The sequence below is a fragment of the Saimiri boliviensis genome, chromosome 6 (assembly GCF_048565385.1).
Source record: "Saimiri boliviensis isolate mSaiBol1 chromosome 6, mSaiBol1.pri, whole genome shotgun sequence".
Taxonomy (NCBI): domain Eukaryota; kingdom Metazoa; phylum Chordata; class Mammalia; order Primates; family Cebidae; genus Saimiri; species Saimiri boliviensis.
This window is the reverse complement of record NC_133454.1, coordinates 17955835-17979203: the sequence shown is the minus strand read 5'-3', so window position 1 is coordinate 17979203 and position 23369 is coordinate 17955835. Positions and strand designations below refer to the sequence as shown.

Sequence of the window (23369 nt, the reverse complement as noted above, 5' to 3'; positions counted from 1 at the left end):
ACTGAGAGAGAAATATTTATGGTATCAGATGTAAGAGCTCCATTATTTAATAAATTAAAAATTCCTGGTGGGCCTGTCTACATACATAGAAGGTCTGCATGCATTTCAGTGTGACAGAATGAGTGGAGAAAGTATGGTGGGAGGTGGGGAGCAGGAAAGGCAGAGCAGTTAGAATCTAATAAGGCCACAATCAGAGGGACCAGGAAGCCTGATTGTCTATAACGAGAAGAAAGTAGTTTAAAGTCTATAACGGTCTAGAGGTCAAACCGAAGTGTTACACATCTTCTTGTCTTCATCCTCCCTAAACCTGGGACTGTCAACATGGGAAAGCCTATTGGGTTTTGGGATTGACCTATGGCCCTAAGTCATTTAATATATGTCTTTGTTTCTGATCTCTTCCATTCTATAAAAAAATAATGTTTCAGTGGCATTTCAATTAATCTATAAAAACATCCCTATCATAAATCCCATGCTGTTTTAAATGGTTGGGGTGCTACAAAGATTCATCCTGCCTTTTAAGGGGCTACAATCAGTTTAGAGAGATTGTATTTTATTAAATAGAGAATGACACACAGCAGCATAAATGACGTGTTAGGCAAAGAAATTAAATAAGGCACTCAGCTAATCGGAAATGGTTGGTATTTGAATTACTGGAGAGACTACTGGAGGAACGAAATTACATATTACCATCTCATAAAGAATTCAAGCTCTTTTTTTTTCCTTAGGGGAAAGAAAAAATGACACTTACGAGGCACACAGGAACCAAATTTATCAGGGAATTCAGATATTAAGTCGTCATTGATCCGATCCTTCATGGGCCCCAGGATAATCACTGGCCGGGTATAGTTTACTGCAGAATGGGAAAGGAAGAAGTAGATGAAGAGAAAGACTTGGAAACAACTATAAAACTTCCCTGCAAGGGTGATTCTTAATTGCCAGACAGTATGAGCTGTTAAAAGGCATTACTTCACTGGATATATTACTCATACAGCTTTGCACAGGGAAATTGATGTTTAACACTCAGGAGGTTGGCAATGTCTACTTTCTGGAATCTACTAGCAGGGAAAAGCAACTGCAGTATCTGTCAATGAAAAGAAACATTTGGAGGCGTTTTGCTTACTCTCTGGCTCTGCCTACATAATGTCAAAACAACTGAACTTAGTCAATGGAGTGGGAGAAAAAAGAATCCAAACAGCTGTTTGGCTATTGATTAGACATGACTATAAAAAGTAATTCTGGCCGGGCGCGGTGGCTCAGTCTGTAATCCCAGCACTTTGGGAGGTCGAGGCGGGTGGATCACGAGGTCAAGAGATCGAGACCATCCCGGTCAACATGGTGAAACCCCGTCTCTACTAAAAATACAAAAAACTAGCTGGGCATGGTGGTGCATGCCTGTAATCCCAGCTACTCAGGAGGCTGAGGCAGGAGAATTGCCTGAACCCAGGAGGCGGAGGTTGCGGTGAGCCGAGATCGCGCCATTGCACTCCAGCCTGGGGTAACAAGAGCGAAACTCCATCTCAAAAAAAAAAAAAAAAAAAAGTAATTCTTAGTAGTAATAACATCTTATGTTTTCATGATTTCCCCAGATCAAGATACTCTCTATACTTTGCTGCAGTTTCTAGATTTCCTTGTATCTGGAATTATTCGAAGGAACCTTAAAGTTCATTGGGTACAACTCCCCATCTAATGCTTGAATTCTCTCTGCGATATCCTTGTCAATAGCAATTAGTCTCTGTATAAATGCCTCCAGGAAAAAGCAGCAGCTTACAGATAGCCTGTATCTTAGGCAGATCTGCTAGAAAGTCCTTCTCAATACTGAGCTGACATGACTCTCTGAGGAGACTATTCACCAGTCTCATAGCTAGTGCTCTTTAGGTAATTTGAATGTGCTCCTTCCGATTGAGGACCACCCATCTGGAGGGCTGCATCCTTCTCTTAGGAGCTGCTACTGCCTATACTCAGCAGGGAAGTTGCTTGTTCGGTGATAAGGTCAGAGAGATAGAGAGAGAGAGAGAGAGAGAGAGAGAGTGAGAGAGAAAATAGGGTATGGTCTCAAGACAACTGAGTATTAAGCAGAGTTTATTCTCCTTAGTCCTTTGCTCTTTCCCTCATTCAAGAAATCAGGAATGAAAGTGTGCTGGGAAACTTACTTTCCTGCCTTGTAACAGGTTCATAGGAAAGAATGAGGTCTTCTTGTCCTCCTGAGAAGAGAAGAAAAGAACACTACAGTGAACTAACAATCAGTTGTATATTACAGAGACAAGCCCTGCTCTGAAACACAGGAAGCAGACACAGCTCAGGGTTAATTCTTGATCTTTCTCCTTGAACCATTCAAAGATCCCTTCATGCTCATGAAACCCTTTAGTGCTATTTTAGTATCAGATTTTCACAGTCACAACGCTAAGTAATCATTGGTCACTAACTATTTGCTGCAGGGCAATGACCTGTGAGACTGCTTTCTGTCTGGCATTGAAAATGGAATGCCATGGCCTCTACACCAAGAATTAGTCTAAAAGGAGGCATTTAGTTCAAGGAAAGGGTCCCGTTTAAGAGTTTGCTGCTACATAATCAGAATTGCTGTACCTTTTATTTCGTCTTCTATTTTATTTCCCCAAGAAGCACACTGTTCAAAAGCAAGTATATGCTCATTTCACTTATGACATAAAAACTTCCATCAGGACACTCAGGGTTTTACTCTCATAGTAATTCATCAGGAAAATGCTGTGGGTCAATTAAGGAAGATCAAAAATTGAGGAGTGTCTTACATCATCGGTTATAATTGCTGCTAAACCACGCCTGGAAACTTCAGATAGAGAACTAAGGAAGACACAGTAGTAAAATGGCAGCCCCTCCAATGTCATTTGCTACAAGCTTTCTGAATCAGGGTGGACCTCAAGTCAACAAGTAACCACAAAAAGTAAATTGGCTTTTGGCAATTATTTTTTCAGTCATTCATTTTATACAATTGATGAATTAATTAGTCACAGGATTAGCTCAATTTCAGCTGCAAACCCGGAAGTGTCTGCATTTTCATTGGCATTGACTAACCTTTGGTGGGGCAACAGGTTAGGGCTGTTGAAAAAGAACTTCTGTCTACTAGAAGAGATTGTGGAGCGGGAGTGGAACATGAGGTAACTTCTGAAACCACAGGGCAATTCTCCTCTCTACCCACTACCCACCCCTGAAGCACATACACAGCCTGTCAAGGCCAGGTTCTCCTCCTCCTTCAATGGCCACAGCACCAGGGAAAGGAGAGGTACTTTCATAAGAATAGTTAATATCACTGACTGTTTTGATAAAGATGACTGATTTGGGGAAGTTAAGTAATATGTGGGTACAGCTGTGAAGTCATATGTCTTCCTTGGAGGCTGGGTAGCTGGAGTGGGATGGGGGTCGTGGTGCCTTATTTTTTCAAGTGTGAGAAATGACCCCAGGCTAAAGTCATATCTTACCTCAGCCCCAAGGAGGGCTTGTGCTCAGAATGGCACCATCATGCCAGGCTACTTCCTAAGGGCACAGGGAATGAAACTTGGTGCTCTTCCTAAGTGGTATCTACCCATGGCTGCCCCAGAAGTGTTCAGGGGACTTTCCCACATTGGTCAGGGGTTTGGTCAATGAGGAGTCAGATTCACTCTTTTTCATACTCAGGAAAAGAATGATTCCCTTTGAATACTGAAATTTACAGAGCCTAGGCCAAAAAAAAAAAGTGAAGGTGATTGATTACTAATCCCCAGTTATCTAAAGCCTGAGCTAGGTAGAGGGTATAAGCATTCAAGGTTTTGCTCTAGTATTATTCCATCAGGAAAATGCTCTAAGTCAATTAAAGAAGTGTAAACATTCTTGGGGAAAAGTATAGTTTTAAGTATAGAAGCATGGTAGACTAACATTGCAATTTTAGACTGTAACGTCACAGGGGAAATCTTCAACAACTAATGTGCAAGGGAAGAATCCTGGCCGTGGCTTAACAAAAGCTTTAAATGTCAAGTAATTCTTGGGCCTCCTTATTAGACTGGGAGCTTCATAAAGGCAAGGACTGAGTTTCATTCATCGCTGTGTTTCCAGTCCTCACTGAACACTTAACATAAAGAAAGATGTCAAAAATTTTGCGCTCTGATTTCAGTCATGGGAAACAGGATAAGCAATAGGGCCAAAAATAGGTTCTGCTTTGTGTTTCTGTCAATACGGCCATTTAACTTTGGAAAGCATGGTTTTCTCTGAATAAATAGAGCACCTCATATTCCCATAAAAATCTCTTCTCAATGGCTTTGCAAATCATTCTGATGGAACATTCTAAAGGCAAATCTTTAATAAGATGTTTGATGTCAGTATGTATGATTGTGATTCAGAAAACTAAGGCAAAGCATAGCTTTGATTAGTTTTGCCCAAGAGTTCTCTATCTCTGTCTATCCATCACTTCTTGGTTTGCTTCTCTATGAAAGGCACTGGTTCTGGTTCAGAGCAGTACTGTTGCTAGACAGCAATGGCAGCATCCCTTATGTCCAGGCCATCCCAATTCTCAACACCTTGGGGCAATCAGGTACTGTGTAATACCCAGGAAGCCTGTGGGGAAACCCGTGGAGGTGGGCATGACATAATTGTTTTGAATTCAGCATCTCAAATCAATTTTTACTTTCATGTTCAAGAATGAAAAACCCTATGGGTAATGGAAAAGAGACAAAGGGGAAGAGAAAAAGCCACTTTGATGAAGAAGAGAAAATTCATGCCTTTATGGCACTTCGGAGGTCTTGAGGGGCTTTCACACCCACTGGCTTTTATTTTTCACAGCCATTGCGTGAGGTAGGTACTCTGATAATCCCCATTTTACAGATAAAGAAGCTGAGGCTCAGAGATGTTAATGAGCCCTGATTCCTCAGCTAGTAAGTAGTGGAGTCAAGATTTAATACCACACATTTTTCAACTCTTGTGGAGTAGATTGCACTGTCTTGAAATGGTGAGAGAAGCAGAATTCTCTGTGGGACAGGGTTGGGGAGGGGGCGGGGAGGTATTGAGATAAAGCTTACAAATGAACAAAAAATTGAGGAGAGAGATAGGGACCGAAACCAGGTCAGAGTTATTAAGAGGCCATCAGGTGCTCTGTCTCTAAGCACAAGTTCTCTCTCTCTTTCTCTCACTGTCTTTTTCTTTCTTTCTTTCTTTGGTATTACTGCTGTGCCATTCCCATAAAATAGTCGTCCTTAAAGAGTTTTTCTATTTTCTGCTCAGAAGGGGTTGGCACTTTGAAATAACAGCTGACAAAAAGGTACAAACTATTTCTTGGTCTTGCTTTGGCAACTGCGTGGCTGAAAGTGGGAGAGCAGCACAGAGCTGCGTGTGGACGTCTGCAGCTGCCAGAGACTTGGCAGAGGGTTTTGTCACAGTCTCTACAAAACACTCTGTGTTTAAACTGGAAGCCAGTCACAATGAGAGACCCTAGTATGCCTTCATGCTAGAGAAAAGCAAGTTGCTGTTTTTTAGGAATTCCTGGAAACTAGAGAAGAGAGATGATGGAGGTGAGGACCAGGGGCAGTACATTTAATGCCCAAAGTTTAGTTTTCAGTGCCCGCATATGATGATTATTCAGAACTAATTAGGTTCTTAGAGCTATGGAATGTTAGTGCTAAGAAAGGGTTTAGGGTTCATGTGCTTTCATAGATGGCAAGTACGTACCACACACTGTTACTCTCAGTGACCTTAACAGGCATCACAAACTGATCGTTGCCGGGATCACTGCTGAGCCTCAACGTGGCTTTAGAATACTTTTGATTACAACTCTTCTGGCAGCTATTGCCAACTGGTTAGAGTTGGAATCTTGATTAAAATTAATTTGCCATTTCTGTTCTAATTCAAGCTATTCATTTTACACAGGAGAGAACTAAGGCTCAAAGACGGAGTAATTTATTTAAGGTCATATAGTAAACTCATGGCAAATTGCCTCCATAGGCTGTTCAGAAGATGAACTTAATATACATACAGTCCTTAAAATCAGGCTTGGTGCATATTTAATGTTATATAAATGTTGCTGTTTGTATTAGCTTTATAGGTAGTATGAAATGGTTGAAAGTTACGAGGTAAAATGGTAAGAGGCTTGGATTACAAACTACAGGGAAGAGTGAAAAATGAAAGGGATTCAGAATTAAGATGTCTTGGTTAGATCTGCAGTGCTACTACTTTAATTAAAGGTAGGCAGCCTCTTGGAGCTTCAGCTTCCTCATGTGGAAAGGGGGCTATTAATGCAAAACATGCCTAATAGTTTTGTTGCAGAAATTAAATGAGATAATAGAGGTAATGAAAAACTGCTTTATAAAAACTGAAGAGGTAAAGACATCTAAGGGCAAGAGTTGAGAAGAATAGAGTAAGGTGAAGAAAACGTGCCATTTTGTCTGACCTCAGTGGAGAAGTTTTGGGTCTCCTAAACGCAGCATCTTCACTCAGATCAGTTCTTCGAGATCCTTGTTTTGAAAATCCTACTTAACTGATGAGCACTAATGGGTTGAAAGGATATTTATCACCTTGCACACATCCATGATGATGTAAAGAGCTTTACTGAGCTTTGAGGAAGGCATGTCTTCAGCTTTAGAGACTTGCATAGTCCTCATTATACTTGCCTAGTATTTATCATTTCCTAATACAAGGAGACTTGAAAGGTATTTTACAAAACAGCCAAAAATACAGGGCTAAATTTTACTACTTTCTTGACAGAAATCTGGAATTAGCTCATAATTAAAACAGTTTTGAGGTGGTATTTTGCACAGTTAGACAATGTACACTTTATCAACTGCAATTTTAGCTTGTACTAAATAGAGTTGGACTTGGAAAACCTATTTTATGATGCTTGAGATGTTGCAGCAAAGATTTAAACTGTTTATGAGGAATTGACATTTGTGTGTATCTATGTGTGTGTGGGTTATACCTCAGGAAACATGTAAGACTTTCACGTAAGGTTGCTGCAAGGTGTAGGATCCAGAGTGAATGGTCCGCTCTGGATTGTGAAGCGCAGTGGTCTAGGTCTTTGTTTTTAACTCTGAATTACTATTATTATTATTAAACCACTTTGTCTCCAGAGTGGATATGGAATAGTAAAGCTTAACCGTGAAATATAACACCTGGATATTGCTAAAAAGAGGATTTTAAAAAATATTTGTTTATACTACTTTTAGTCATACTTACAGCAAAAGCCATGAATTCACTAGAAAAATGCAGCCTATTTTGACATCAAAGTTGGTGCCTTCTGGAAAATTTACTTGTTCCGAACCTCTGAGTCTTTTGTTGTGGCAACGTTTTTTCTGGAAAGTTTCTTCTTCATCTTGTCTAGCTAGCAATTTCCTTATCTCCCCAGAGCTCAGCTCAAAGCTACAAGCTACTTCTCCTCTGAAATGACCTCTTATGCACCCACTATTCTTCAGCCACACGTCTATCTCAGTACCTGCCACAGTTTGTGCACTTTTTCATTTATTTATATCTCTCTCCCACTATTATGTGTGCTGAGAGCTAGAGTTAGTTGATATTGACAATAGGTCTATTGGTATCCAAGAAGAGGACCTCCCATATAGTAGGTGCCAAACAAATAAATAAATATTCCTCCGTAATTCTTCGTATTTCCATTCTGGAGGAATAAATGCCATTTTTCTCCTCTGAGCTGTGATAAAAATTCCTCTTACTTTTGTTCATTTGTAAACGAAACAATCTGAGTGGCTGACCTTCTATAACCTTGGATGAGACTCAAGCCAATAGAGATGATTAGATTTCATATTTGCCCTACTAATGTCATAGAATCCAGTTCCAACTCTTCTCTCTCCTCACAGAGAATTTGAGATGCCCGAAAGTGTTTCCTTTATTCATTCAATAAACATTTATGTGCACCTAGTATTTGAGAGTAAAAATAATTATTGACGTCATTTTGGAACATCACTTTAAAAATCTGTCAAGGAGTTGAAAGTCTTGGGCTACTTTTTATAACTTAATAATTTTGGGAAAAATATTCCCACCTCTGCAACAGAGAAGCCTTTAAAATACCCTATAAAAGTATGATTTTTAAAAGAAAGGGTAGTTCTTATATAGTATATATTTTTCATTAAAAGAATTGAAAGAGAAGGCATGATGCTTTCATTTTCTATACCTGTGTCTGCTGGATGGAAGCACAACACTTGAAAATTGAAAACTGAACATCAAAGAAACTAGTGTCATTGGTCTTCTTGGTACCCAACAAATAAGTTATATCTTTCTACATACTAAATTGAGGGAAGCTTAGGTGTATTAACGCAAGCTTTGGTCAGTTCTTCTTGGCCTACGTTCTTGGTTTAAAATAAAATGAAAAAGAGGGGAGGCAAATTTTTTTCTGAAGTTAGGATAATAATAAAACTATAAAAGTATAAAAAAATGTGAAAATGTTGACATGTTACCATGTTGACAACAAGAACATTTTGAGTTCTTCCATCATTAGGAATTGATGGAATTTCTTCTATCAGTAAGACTTTCATCAATAAGAAAATTAGGTGTTTTATTATCAGTCTAATGTTTGATTGATCAAGGGTATCTTATCATAATTTTTTCATTTTATTCTTCGGTCTACATCATCTTCCTCCTCTGAGCCTACCTCCATCTGTCATGTTTCCTCTTTGGTGCTTTTTCTCTTACTTACCACCCCTCTGATTTTTCAAAGCTTTTCTCAAAATCCAAATTACGTGTTGTATCACTATTTGGCTCTCCACCTCAAAAAGGCATAGTTTTGTAAAGTGCCATGCTATAATTGGGGGGAAGCCCCAAACAATTCTAGTTTTCAATTAATACAATACTCATTCAAACAAAAGACAAAACCAATTTCTGTCTTAGTATCTGTGGGTCACATGCACTAAGCCTGCTTTTTGGGTAACCCATTTCACTAAGGAATGTAAATTAATCTTAGAGAAATCATAAGAATCCCAGTAAAAATATGTACCTATGTTAGTCACCAAAAACCAGCAAGTAAGTAGAAGGTAAGAAACCATGAGGACTGCTCAAAAGGATGTGCTTGGTGTTTGGTGGATATTTTCATACACTAAGCAAATGGCTTGAGGTGACCAAACAAAGATCAGAAACAACTTTAAAATAGTTACCTACCTTTTCAGCTAAGTTTTCTGATCTAAGAAGACTTGGTCACATTAAAAAAATTAAGTTCTTTCAATACTAGAGGATGAAACTCTTCCATCAGTTTCCCAATTAACAAAAAAGTAAAGTTAGAAATGTCATAGTAGACTACCTTAAAAGATTGATCAAAGAGAAAGTGATGTAAAAGATTCACACCTGATTTTAAAGGAACACTTAATTTATAAATGTTTTTCCCTCAAAGAGGAGCCAAGAACAGAAAGGAAATGGCAAAATGTGAAGGAAAATAATACCATTATGATTTTCCACCCTCCAGTTGAGAGTTTCAATTATTTTGGGGGTTACAATGTGAAAATTCACCATGTTGAACTTTTTACACACCTTCTCTGTGAGAATTGAATCACCAAGTCACAACCAACTAAGGCTGGAACTGCCTGCACAAATCATGAGGGTCCACTGATAGCTCTAGCATCTTTTTCATCTTTCCACATTCAATAATTTCATTTCAAGCCATTTGCTTTGAATACAGATGATAAAAGGTAGCAATTGAAAAACAACAGAAATCTGATATGACCACCACAGGCAATGGAGCAATTGCAAAGAAAAGAACCACAAACCAAAGCAGTAACTTACGGTAGCTACTTTCGCTATCGCTGGCATTAGAAGAAACATGTTCTGCAAGAACAGCACAGCAAATTAAAGAGATACCAAGCATTGAAGGGCAGCCAGAACTGAAAGGAATACACTCATGCAAGGCTACTAGAAATGTGAGCGAAAGGCAAGTAAAAGGCCGCAGAGGAGGCTGCATTAAGAAAACTCAGATAAGATAAAGAAGATGAAAACTTTATCTCCATTTTACAGGAACCCGCTGCTTGATTGCTGTTTCTTCTTTTAGCAAATGAAGAAAGTATCTTTAATTACAAAAAATGCATAATGTCACTTTAAGTGATTAAAAAAATACTATGACCCATCCATATACCTCTGACTTGCAAGATTTATGTGACAATGACTTGTATGTCTGGACTGAATGTTTTCTTGACTGTAAATTCAGGAGCTTCTGGTGTGTAGGCACTGTTTTCTTGCAGGCTCTTTTATTTCTCTATTTTAGCCTTTAAGTGTTTTTCTGAACACTGCAATTTAAATTACTACTTGATCCCTGGATTCCCTTGCATTTTATTTCTGTTTAAATACTTCCTAAACACATTCTCAAGATGAAAAGGAATTCTTGAAGATCTTTTCTGCTTCAGTGAGTGAGCTGAAAATCTTTGGAGATGATATGAGTCTGAAAAATATTTTGTGAATCAGCTCAATAGTTTCTTGTTTTTATTTTAGGATCCTTGCTTGGATAGCTATTGAATTCTGGAGGCATGGAACAAGCAGGAAAGAAATGGCCTTATACACAGTACAGGCTCTAGTATGAAGTTTTTTTTTTTTAATTTATGCTGAATGACTTGCTTGCACAGCAATATTCCAAACTGTTTCTTCATACATGGTTCACCTAACTTAACAGGGATATATTGGTTATAAGCCAGAATTTGAGCTCTTATTTCTGCAATCATTTTCTTTCATCCATAGTGCTTGTTAAGTTATAGAAGATATACTCATCAGTCTATCAATTTATTTGTATATTACTTTAATTAAATGACGAACATGTGACTATTTGATTTCTGAAGCTCACTATAAATAACTTCAGTTTTTAAAAAAGTGATAATAGTTAACATTTTTAGAAAGAGAAAAATAATATGTAAAATTATTCTCTAACAATAAAAAAAAGTGCTTTGATATTATACAATCTTGCCAATTGGATAGAGTCATTTTAGAGCATGAAACTGATGAAAATCAAAGCATGGGTTCAATTCACACAAATCATTTCTCTTTGTGATGGTCTATGATCAGAACTGAATTATAATTTTGGGCACCCATTGTGCACGTGCAAAGAGGCAACAGGGAAAGAAGTGTGGATGACCCTGTGCACATCTGTTTTCTGTTGCCAAAATGAAAGTCATGGCACATAACCAACATTAGCGTATCTTTGTGTAGATTATTATCTTAAGTACCTTGAATTGAGAATGACAGGGCTTTTTATTGCTGTTGCTGAGTTTTACTTTTTAAATTTGTTCAATTTTTAAAGAGCAAACAAACATTTGCATATTCTGGATTGAAAGGGTATCCTATTTTTGAGACTCCAAAAGCCACTACTTTTTAGTAATGTTTATTATTAGCAATATATTAAGATGCTTCTTTTCCCTCTCATATTGAAAATTTACAGATTCTCTCTGGTGGTGCTTGATGCTGTCCAGATAATGTTGAAATCAATCATTAAACTTCAGCCACTAATTCAAGAAAAATTGTCTGCCACATTCCATATAGTGACTCAAAAATAAAGTTTTCATCTTTAAGATCAGTACTCTTGATCAGATTTTGTTTTTTATAAATAAATATCTTTAAAAACTCTCAAAATGAACAATTATGAGGGGGTATCACTACACAGGTTATAGAAAAAGCCCTTGAAAACAAAGTCCAGCTCACTGCAATTTTGTTATTACAAATAAACAGCTTCTAAAAATATTGCCCATAGCTGTTAATTTAAAACAAACAAAACAAAAAAATTAAACATGTGATACGGTTGCAAAAGACACAAAACTCTGTTCTCATTTCATTGGTGCCAACACAATGGGGTTAGTTATTAAACAGGAAAAAATCACAGTATATTAATACACAGGATAATTAGTTTTTTAATTGCTTAGTGGAATCAGACACAAACTAAATATATGGATAACTAGAAAATGTAAAGGTTTAATGTATTTTATTTTTCACTCTCTGCTATAAAGTGAAGACTTGATTTTGTAATGTAGCTAATAAATCACTGACAGAAAAGCATATTATTACATATCTAAGCTTTATCATACAAACATTTCGAGCAAGATCACCGCAAGTCAGAAAAAAAATCAAAGTTAATAACAAGTAAATACTCATGGAAGATCAAGTAGCTTAATATTTGCTTTCAGAGAATGCATGTTCCTTTTGATTACAAAACAGCTCCTTTACTAACAGCAAAGTACAACTCAATTATGAGATTCGACAAGGTCATTAAATATTTCCATGTGAAAAGGCAGAAGGAAGAACATAAAGTACATTTCTATTTTGCTGTTCTAGGACACTTAGCTCACCCTTTCTTTCAACATGGTTTCTTGCTCTCTGGGACGTATTAAGCGGCAGAGCAAGTGATGCTATAGTGGGCATCAGGACCATGTTGATAATATCACATGGTCAGAAAGGGATGGTGTTAACTGCAACAGAAGTTAGAGTGCCTGACACGCTTTGCTTTTAAATGCTGACATGCAGAACAAAACGATTGAAAATTACTTTGTAGGAGCATTCACAGCTAGGTGACAAATAAAACTCGTATCTTGTGCATGCTAGGAGTGAAAGGCCCTCAGGAAAAGGGACAAAAGCCAAACTCAAAAGGAAAGGAAAAGAAAAGAAAAGTTACAGTGACCATTCCTGGAAACTTACTCAGAGTCTTTGTTCCATAACCGTCGTCACCTAATCCGGGGATGTCCTGCATGGAAGTCCCCAGAGAGAGCAATGAGAGAGGAAGAACAGCCACGGAAGAGGAAGGAAGAAGTCAGTGGAGTTGAAACGAATACTACCATGACAGACCGTGCTGCCTGAACAATCTGGATCCCATTCTCTCTTTTAAAACAACTTTCACCCCAAGCTCCTTGAGCTGAGATTCAAGAAGAAAATTTCTGATTTGCAGAGAAACTCAAGGTTTAGACAAAAGATTCTAAGAAAAAAAATTCAGCAAATGCCCATTTTTTTTCCCCATGGTTAATTATGTTGCCACAGAAATGTCCCACTTAAGGAATAAACCTCTCCAAATTTCACAGCAAATTCTAGAAGACATCCACCATTACAAGCTCCATGCTCAGCAAGTATTTAGTGTTTTTGGGGAGGGAAAGAGTGAGCAAATGTGCTAGTAATCAGTAAAGATACTTTAATTGTTCCTAGCATTCCAAAAAACATATGTGGCAACAGAATCTGAAGTTTCTTCTCAGAAAAGAATTTTTCTCAAGACTTAACTTAATAGAGAGTTGTGTGATTGATAGAAAAAGCAAACCAGAACCAGTCCTGGTCAAAGATAAATGTTGGTTGGGTGCACGTCCCAGTTTCGGCAAGTCTCTCTCCAATGCCTTCTGCAAAGAAGAGCCCCATAAAAGGAGGGATCCAGACTGCAGTCAAACACTGGTCACAGTAGTAGACCTGCCCTGCCTGCCTGCTGTGTTGTTTGCCTAGGTGTGTGGCGTGGGAGAGCCTACATCCTGCGTGTTGCCTGTGAATATTTTTTCTCTTATGTTGCATGTGACATTATCTTTGAGAATCTACTTACGTTCAGGATCACTGGTTTCCTGCTCACTCTGCTCCTTGTTCTTGTAGAATGGGAATTTTCGTGAAAAGATGAAGCTCTTTTTACGCTTGTCATTGAATGACTGTGAAGGAGAAAAGGCATGGGGCAAAAACGGGACGTCTAATTGTTGTCACACTCATGCTGACAAAACAACTAGTCTGTAAAAGCACAGAGAGCTGTAGTGACGCAAGTGGATAATTCTAAAGCGGTGCCAGAGAGTTCTAAAGGTTAATTTTATTCTCAAGGAGTAAAAATTCTGAATGGTGGCACCCTGAAAAAATTGTCTCCGAAGCAAAAGACCGGTTACAGATAAACGGTGATGGAGGGAAAGAGTCTTAAATTAGAAGGAGAAGACCCAGAATTTTTTGTGCTGGCTCTACACCTTGCTAGTTCATCACTGTAGAGAGGTAACGGAATCTCCCTGAACCTCAGTATCTTCATCTGCAAAATGAGGACAATGACAGCAGCTTGGAGGTTGTGAGACTCACAAAGGACAATGTAAACATAAAGGGCTATACAAATATCATCTTATCACCATCAGGTAGAAAACACTTTAATGGAGAAACTAGTTTTCTTCTCAGTGTCTTGATGTCTTTTAGAATAACTTGAATTTGAGTTACTTCTGCTTAGTTTTAATTAAAACCACACAAAGAAGTATGGAGATTTATGATATATGATAATTATAGCCTCACACATGAATATATAATCATTAGACTGTAACATTTTTATTCCAAAGAGATTTTTTAAAGATAATTTAGCCCCAACCTCTCATTTTGTAGACAGGGAGTGAGAGGCACAGAGAAGCTGCATCCTATACTGATATCACAGAGCTAGCTGGTGACAGCCAGGAGCCAATCAACCAACATCTGTTAAAAGAGGTATTAACTTGATATTAACTTATCAAAGGAAAAGCAGCTGTCATTCAACTAGATTCCTGATCAGGTAAAAAACTTAAGATTGACTGTTTTAAAATTTTTTAACTACTCCATTGTCTTAAATGAGGGTGAATTAAAAATAACACATAGATACATCAAATGATACAGGTACCAGAATTTATTCATTCAAGGAGATATCATGTGCTTGCCTAGAAGACTCCTTAAGAAAATTCCATTAATTCCACTGCTGCTGTTTTTATGCAAATGTTTCGTGGGATTCCTCTTTGGGAAATGTGTTGAAAGTCATTTTGTAAGCTATTGGCTATGCAGGTCTTACTAATTTCATATTCATATGTCATTGAAAAATATGTTTTACCAGATTGACTACCAGTTTTATTTGGCTGATTTGGCTCTGAAGATCTTTTAGCTGCTGAAAAAATCAAAATCACTCCCCAAGGATCAGGATTTGTTACCACACAGCTGTTGAAATGAAGGTGCCAAAGACTCTGAAGGTAATTTGAAAACAGGTATTCAAAAACATTTTTGGCAATGGCAGCTGTTAGGAATAAATGTAGAGGAGCAAGGTGACTACTTAGAAGCAAAGGACACTTGTTTGGATATGGGCTTTTGTCCCACTGGTGGGAATTGGTCCTGTGCCCTTATGGATTTGAAGCTTGACAAAAATGATATAAATAACTTATCTTCTTTGTATACTCATACATTCCCATATCAAATATCCATTTTGGTAATCATGTTCATTTAGAAAACATGAAAGTACTAAAATGTTGGTGCTGTCACTCAGCAAGTAATTCATTACTTTATTAGGTAGTAGAAACCTTCAGGAAAGTAATAGAGCTTGTGTGCCCATTAAGAAAAATCAAATAATTAATGATTTCTGAAATTAGGGGACATATACTTTATATTCTAGTACTAAAATTACATTCTCAGAGGGAAAAAAGGTATCACTTCAGAACTTTTTACTTTGCTGACAGCACCTATGTTCAATATAGTTTTATCATCATTTGTAATTGATGGTTGACGTCCAAAAACAAAGTTGGGAACTGCCCCCAAATTTTCCCAGTTGAAAATAATAGTCTTTAAAGAAATACTAAATATTCTTGCATCACTCCAGTTTCATGCCACTTTTACATTTCAAGCATATTTAAACTTCAGTAACTGAAAATAAAAGAAAAAAATCATGTAAGAATTAATGGCATGTGATATTGCAAGGTATGTTAGACATTTAACTTCAGCATTACCAATGACTTGCCATGCAAAAAAAAATTTACTGGTTTTCATGCAAATACAAAACAATGCCAAGAGGAGTAAAGCCTGGGGTGAAAATACAGACACAGAGGGACAATGTAGAGGGCACTGAGGGCCCAAAATGGGGCTGCATGCAAGCCACATCATTTAAATGGTCTCAAGCATCAAAGGAATATGAAAATGTGTTGTCTGTGATTAATTCTTTTATGTTTCAAAGCAAGGACTATAATGTGTTAACATTTCCCAAGTATGAAAATGTTGTGTATCATGAATCATCTGATTGGGACATAATACTACTAAGCACCACATTTTTCAAAAGAACAGAAAATACACAATAATACTTCAAGAATAAAAGTATCTAACATGTCAGTCTTATTAGCAAAGCCATTTCAGATTGCAATTAAGGAGAAGGTAATTAAACTATTGGTGGTTACACTTCCTTACATTTGTGGACAAAAAACCAAATCACATTTTCAGTTCACATTCACAGACATAAAAGTCACATGCTTAGGATCTTAGCTAAACATTTCAACTATAAGCAATTATATGTGCTTTATAATGCTTTAACAGTATTCTATATTTTTTTATTAGACATACGTAATACCATTAGATAAGCTTTTTTGCTGCTGTAATTAAAAAAACTTTTTTTTCTTTTTGCTAATCTGACATCCAGGAATTTAAAAAAAAATTTTAATATACAAAAAGAAAATCTGTCACACGAGTGCTAAGTGAGAATAATACATTGGTAACTGTACTATTTATAGATCACATGGTTCTGAAGCAACTGATGGCTGGTTTACAGCTCTGTTCTTAATTATACTTGATCTATGACATCCTTTGTCTCTCTACATGACAGTATCTTAGATCTAGATGTTCTGCTTTCATAGCAGGAAACATCTTTAAATACAGACTTTGAAAATACGAATCAAATGTGGCATGGGGCAAGTTGGCATCTCTAAGAATTCCATTTTGGAATTTGACATGAAATATTGAGTTCTAACTAATGAAGGTGATAAAACAATAACATTTATGAGCACTTACATGCCACATTTGGTTCCAAAAGCTCCACATGAGTTAATCTGCATGCTAACTTCAGGAAATTAGTACCATCATTATTCCCATATTACAGAAGAGGAAACTGAGGTGTATAAATCTTCTATTAATTGCTCCAGAGTCACACAATTAGTGAGCAAAGAAGTCAGAAATTAAATTTACAAATATTCCTAGTTATGAACGTCACTGTTTTTAAGAGCATGACAAGTTTCTGCAACCTAAGCTGGCTTCAACTTTATATTTAAAATGAGTAGTGCTTGACTCTCTCAAGTGATATCACAATGTGCCCTTCCCACAGCTTGATGCTTGAAGATTATTTATTTAAATCATCAGATGCTATTGGCTTCAACAACATCTTTTTTTGGTTATCCTGCTATAATTTTTGTAATACTCATTTTTAGTTTCTGGGTCTTTCTTCAATTTTTCCTTTTATTATAATGTAAAAAAAAGAAAGAATTTCAATGTGACAGACAATGAATGGCAATTAAAAGGTAGTTGCACACTAACGGTAAATCTGTGGAAACAAAGGTAAATTTTTCGCTTAGGGCTGAGTAGAGAGTGGGAAGTGGGTAGAGAGTGGGAAGTGACAGCCAATGGGTATGGGGCATCTTTTAGGGGAGATAAAATGTTACAAAATTAGACTGTGGTGATGGTGGCATAACTCAATGAATATAGTAGAAAACACTGAGTTGCATCCTTTAAGTGGGTGAATTGTATATTATGTGAATTATATCTCAATAAAGCCATTTCTTTTTAAAAAGGACCCTCTCCCCAACCTCACATCATGGACTGAGAAGAAACAATTGTAGTAAGTTTATAATTTTATTTGGTATAAATAATTTTTATCTTTAATTGAAGGAGAGTAAGCCACTCATTCCAACCCTTGCAATCAATTAGATGTACATGTATTTGTTTATCTGACTTTGTTTTGTTTCTGATAAATGAATACCTTTCATGTTGTGACAGACATTAGAATACCAATACCAGGAGTCGCTATTACTCAGAAATCTCCAGGTTGTTAGTCAAATGGCATGAAATTGTCCAGCCTGACCTCAAGATGTAATGGCATTGATGAACTGGCTTAAGATAAAATACACACTTCATGAAAGAAGGAAACCAAACAAAAAACTCAAATCCTTTTCCTACTCAAATCCCATTTTCTGAAAGACACATGAATGAATCTTGACACAGTTTTATCCTTCTCATCCAGAAAACTTTGAAACTAGGGACATGTTTTAGTTTTTCTCCTCACGATCCTGTTCTCATTTCTCAAGCTTTAAAAGTTTCATAGTTCTAAAATGTCATCTTAGTGACGTGAGTATTCTCTGGGCAGGATTTAGGTTTACATTTATACTTAGCTCAGATACACCTTTTCTGTGACCTCCTTTTTGTTTTACACATGCTGTTTTCCTCTCTTTGTTTCTCTTCTAAAATAATTATGTTTCCCTGGGAAAGTTGTTACTGTACATTCGGGTCACTACTTGTATTATACAAATCTTATTTTCACACACATAAAAAGAGAACTTTGAAAACAAGTGAGGTAAAAGAACAAGTACTAATGTAACAAAGAGGGGTAAGGGAAAGATAACAGTTGGCTTGAGATATATCTGTACATAAATGTGTCTACGTGAATGCATGTATACATGTGTGTCTATAACATTGTCTAATTCAAAAAAAAGGTGACTTTTGCAATCCTTATGAACTAATAGATGTAGGCATTATCAGTAGCTGCTACAATCACAAAGACACAGTCAGATATTTCATGCCTTCTAATGGAAGAATAAAATATTACTAAAGAAGTCTTGCAAACCTCTGTTTACTCCCAAAACACAATTCCCTCAAATGAATCAGAATCTAACCAAACTTCTGGATCCAACTACCAGTTTACAGCAACAAAGAGGACAGGAAAACATGGTAATTTATACTATAACATGCAATCAGCAAAATCTGAAGCGTGAGAAGCTCTACAAGACCAACGATCTGATTTCATCTATGTAAAATTATAAGAAACAAATAAAAAAATGGCAGGAAAACGTACAGATTTGAAGATTTGAAAAGGATCAACTAATTACAATGTATAGACTTCATTCCGATCTTGGTTCAAACCAACAAAGTATAAAACAAAACAAAGTAGCAACTACAACAACCAAACCCATCTATGATACTTATGAGGCAATTCCAACCCTGAAAAAATACTGGATATTTGTTAATCCACTAATTGTTAATTTTTATATGTGATGATGGCATTATGGTGATGCAATACTGCAACATTAAGAGCTGAAAAAATCTGATGCATTGGATTGCTTCAAAATAATATGGGAGGTATGTAGTACTTATATACCCTCTGAATATATTGCAAAGGTAGAATTGTAAAGAAGCTTTGAACTTTCTCTCAAAATAATTCAGGGGATTATACCAACATGAGTTGGTAATTATTGAAGCTTAGTAATAGGTAAAAGATATTCATAATTCTACTTTTTCTACCCTTTAATGTTTAAAATTTTTACAATAAAGAAAAAAATGAATTATAAAGCATTTAATGCAATGCCTTAAAAATACTTATTAAAAAGTAGACATTATTAGCTAATAGCAGAAAAATAATATTTCCCTTTTATAGCTTTTTTTTCTTTTTCTTTTTTTTTGTTACTTCAAATCTAACACCAGAATGAAAACATTTCCATTCGCATGAAGCACAAGGGGCTACTTGTACCTAAAAATAAGAAAAAGAAGCAGGTCAGAAAAGTAGGGAAAACTCAGATCCCAATGACTATCACTTGAAGCCTAGTGAAGGCTGAGAACTGGATTATGAAAATGTGGGAGCTGATCCTCTTTTGACCTCAAAGGATGAAATTCAATTTAGAATTCTTTGCTTAGGAAGAAATCAAAATCACGGGATGCTAATTATTTTAAATAAGTTCTGTGAAATAGAATCCTAGATGAAACCTGCTTTATTTTTCTCCCATTTATGTTATTTCTGGACTGGTCATGCTACATAAAAGCACGTTGCGCAGTAAGCAGTTCAAGTTGAGGAGGCTCAATTCCAGTAAAAAGCTCAGGGAGCCCAGGGGCATAGAGACCAAGCCTAACATAGCTAAGGGGTAGTTGAAATTATATCTGGATTTTATGATCACTCTAATGCATAGTAAGTAGGATGTTTTCCTTAACTTTGAGGCCCAAGACATCTACATTATCACTTTGTTTGGAATGCCATATTTTTTTCTCCCAAAGAAATACAGACCTTCTTTTCTTCCTGATCTTGCACCCTTCAGCCACCACTAAGATCTCTCTTTTTCTCCTTAAAGTGAAACTCCTCAAAAGTCATCCCTTCTTCTCTTCCCTTTTTAACCTACTTCAATCACACTTTAAATATTGTAACATCATCTACACTGGAGGTCAGTGACCTGTGGCCCATGAACCAATCAAGCCCATTATGTGTTTCCATAAATAAGGTTTTATGGGAGGATAACCATACTCATTCTGTATGTACTACCTATGCTTAGTGCTACAACAGCAGAATTCAGCAGTTGCAACAAAGATCAGGTGGCCTGCAAAGTCAAAAAGATTTACTCTCTGGCCCTTTACAGGCAGTTTTCTGGCTACTGATATAAATCACTTTTTTCAGGGTCACCAACCAACTTCATGTTGTCTAATCAAATGTTGATTCTCAGGTCTCATCTTACCCTGTTGATCTTTCCATTAGACATAGTTCATTATAACTTTCTTCCTGAAACGCTTGCTTCCTTGAAAGCTGGCATACCTCCACATTTTCATTCTTGTCCTACCCCATATAGCATTTGTCCTCAGTCTATTTTGCTGGATCTCTCTTCATCTTCCTGGTCTTTAAAAATTGGAGGTACTTGGACTTAGTGTTTGAGTCTCCTCTCCCTCCCTTCCCAGCTTGGAACTTTCCCCGAGTTCCAGACTCATATATCAAATTAATTGCCTCTTACTATCTTTAATTAGATGTCTAATATATACAGGCTTCAAACCAAACACTTGATCTTCTTCCTAACCCTCTCGCCCAAACAAACACCATACAAAAAAACAAAAGCTTGATCCTCCCTCAGTCTTCTTCAACTTAGGAAATTCTAACTCTTCCAGTTTACCCAGGCTGCAAACTTGTAGGGACTCTTCTCTTTCTCTGACACCCCACATCCAATCAGTTAATAAATCCTATGTTCTCAGCTTTAAAATACACCCATAATCTGACCACCTTTCACCATCTCCACCACTACTACCTCAGTCCAAGTCACCACCATCCCTTGTCTGGAGCGTGATATTGACCTCAGCTGGTGTCCCTGCCTACCTATTTCTGCTGTACTTTATTCTCCTTACAAGGGCCAGGGTGATCTTTTAAAATTGTAATTCAGATCATGTCATTCTGCTCAGGACCCTCCAGTGGCTTCCCAACCCATTCAGAATAAAACCCAAAATGTACAACATGGCTGGAAAGGCCCTCCATAATCTGGCTCTAGCTACCCCTTTGATCTCCTCTGCCACTGTGCCTTTTTGTCTCACTGTCCTCCTGCCATGCTGGCCTTGTCACTTTTCCTTGAATCCTCTGCACACCGTCTTGATTCAGGGACTTTGCTTTTGCTGTTCCCTCTGCTCGTAATGTTCTTCCCTTAGAAGGCCGATTTCTCACATCCTTCAGAGTTCTGCTCAAATATCCCCTTACAGGTGAGGCTTTTTCTGACAGACCTATTCAAAATTGCATTGGCCCTACTGCTCTTTGCCTGCCTGCCTTCCTTCCTGCCTTCCTTCCTTTCCTTCTTCCTTCCTTTCTCTCTCTCTCCTTCCTTCCTTCCTTTTTTCATTTCTTTCTCTTGTTCTTTCTATCACCATCTGCCTACATACACATTTGTTTGTTATCTGTTTTCCCCATGGAAATATAAACTCCCTGAAAATAAGAAATCTGTTTTCATCCACTGCCATCTCTCTGGTGCCTTAGAACATGTACATACAGTATATACTCAATACATATTTGTTGAATGAATACATGCTCCAGCTCCTTTTGTGTTTGCCCATATTCTGGCATTTATTGCTCTCTTTTTTATTTGCTACTTGACTGTCTTCTTCTAAACTGTGTAGAATGGCTCCTTAAAGAAAGGGCTTATTTTTATTTCATTTACTGGTTATTTTCAATATCTCCCTAAGCCAGTAGCTGATAGAAAGTTTGCTAGTGAATAAATGAATCAATGATCAATGCAGAAACTGGCTTATTTGTTAAAAAAAAAATATTGGGAGGATTTTCAAGTCGACCAATCATTTATCATGTATGGAGCTGTTCTTAGGGAGGGATTTTAACAATAATAGGAGTCAACTAGGACTGAGAGAGGCTGAGCAAATAATATTCAATCTAAAGGGAATGTGATGTTTCCCAGTGTTAAGCAATAAAGTTAAGGTATTGAAGCAGAATATTTCTGTGTACTCAAACTCCATTTCCCTATGAGTTTCCACCATAAATCCTTGTCTTGTTTAATGAGCTAAAGAGGCCTGATCTTGCCTCATTAGGGTCTGCGTACTGTGGCTCCTGCCACGGGGTGGCTGTGGATTAAAGACCTGTCACGTCATCAAGCTGCTCTGGCAGGTGTTACAGGAGCTCAGAGCTGAAGCACATAAAACTGCTATTCGAGCTTCACTTTAAGTCCTAATTTCTTATTTTTAAACTAACCAAAATGAACTGTACTGATAATTATTATTTTTTAAAAAACAGTATTGAATAGAAGTTTGGTATTAACCAGAAACACTCAACTAAATGGCACACTAGATTATTTATTATAAACCTGCAGATTGACTTTATGTCCGCTCCACCACACCAGGATCCAGCAGCCTTCCTAGCTTTATTCCCAAATTACCCCTCTGGCGGGCTCCTGGGTACTTACATGAGACTATTTCAGAAACACTGGCTACCTCTACGTTCCACAAGATGAAGGAACAACAACCATGTTTATGGCTGTTTTTAGGTTGAACTGTATATTTCTTTTTTCTTACACAATATTCTCAAATTTGTATGGATTTTTTTTAGTTAAAACAAATGATTCCTGTCAACCTTGCCCCAGCAAGCAGCTTAGGCTGCTTTCCTGAACCTCAGTCCCATAAATCCAACCTCTCACTCATGCCCGCCTAGATTTCCCATAGTGAAAACTGCTTCAACAAATGCTCTGGAGCAACTTGGTAAAGAATAATCTTGGACTTCATTCACACCAAATGCCAAAATTATTAAGGGATAGATTACAGATCTAAACACATAGGCTTAAACTGCAAAATTTCTAGAAGAAAACACAATATATTCACAATGTGAGGTAGGCAAAGATATATGGGTAGAATGTATAAAGCACAAATGATAAATCAAAATTGGACATCAGCCCAAGTTAAAAATCTCTGTTCTTCAAAAGAAGTCATTCAAAAAACGAAAAGACAAGTCACAAAGTGGGAAACAGTGTTTGCAATACATCTCTCTGACAGTTTATATTCAGAATATTTTTAAAGTACTACAATTGAACAATAAATAGATAAACCAATAAAAAATGAGCTAGAGATTTGACTGGATATTTAACATAAGATATATATAAGTGACCAGAAAACATATGACAAACATCATTAGTTATCAGGGAAATGCAAATTAAAGCCAAAGCTCACTTGATACCCACTAGAGTAGCTAAAATTAAAAGCTGACAATG

General features: G+C 37.1%; 1 protein-coding gene across 22 annotated transcripts in view; it reads right to left on the bottom strand.

The window, feature by feature from the left end:
• DLG2 (discs large MAGUK scaffold protein 2) overlaps positions 1 to 23369 on the bottom strand; it is a 2103224-nt gene that overhangs the window by 16816 nt on the left and 2063039 nt on the right. For 14 of the 22 annotated variants that reach the window (XM_074400260.1, XM_074400258.1, XM_074400256.1 and 11 more), the window contains 3 exons: positions 13475 to 13574; positions 2151 to 2201; positions 749 to 850 (listed from right to left, as the gene is read on the bottom strand). In XM_074400260.1, the coding sequence (XP_074256361.1) occupies positions 749 to 850; positions 2151 to 2201; positions 13475 to 13574 (253 nt within the window). Of the gene's footprint in view, positions 1 to 748; positions 851 to 2150; positions 2202 to 9714; positions 9757 to 12597; positions 12644 to 13474; positions 13575 to 23369 lie in introns of all 22 variants that reach the window. The other 8 variants (XM_074400259.1, XM_010345624.3, XM_074400264.1 and 5 more) reach the window with 2 other exon arrangements.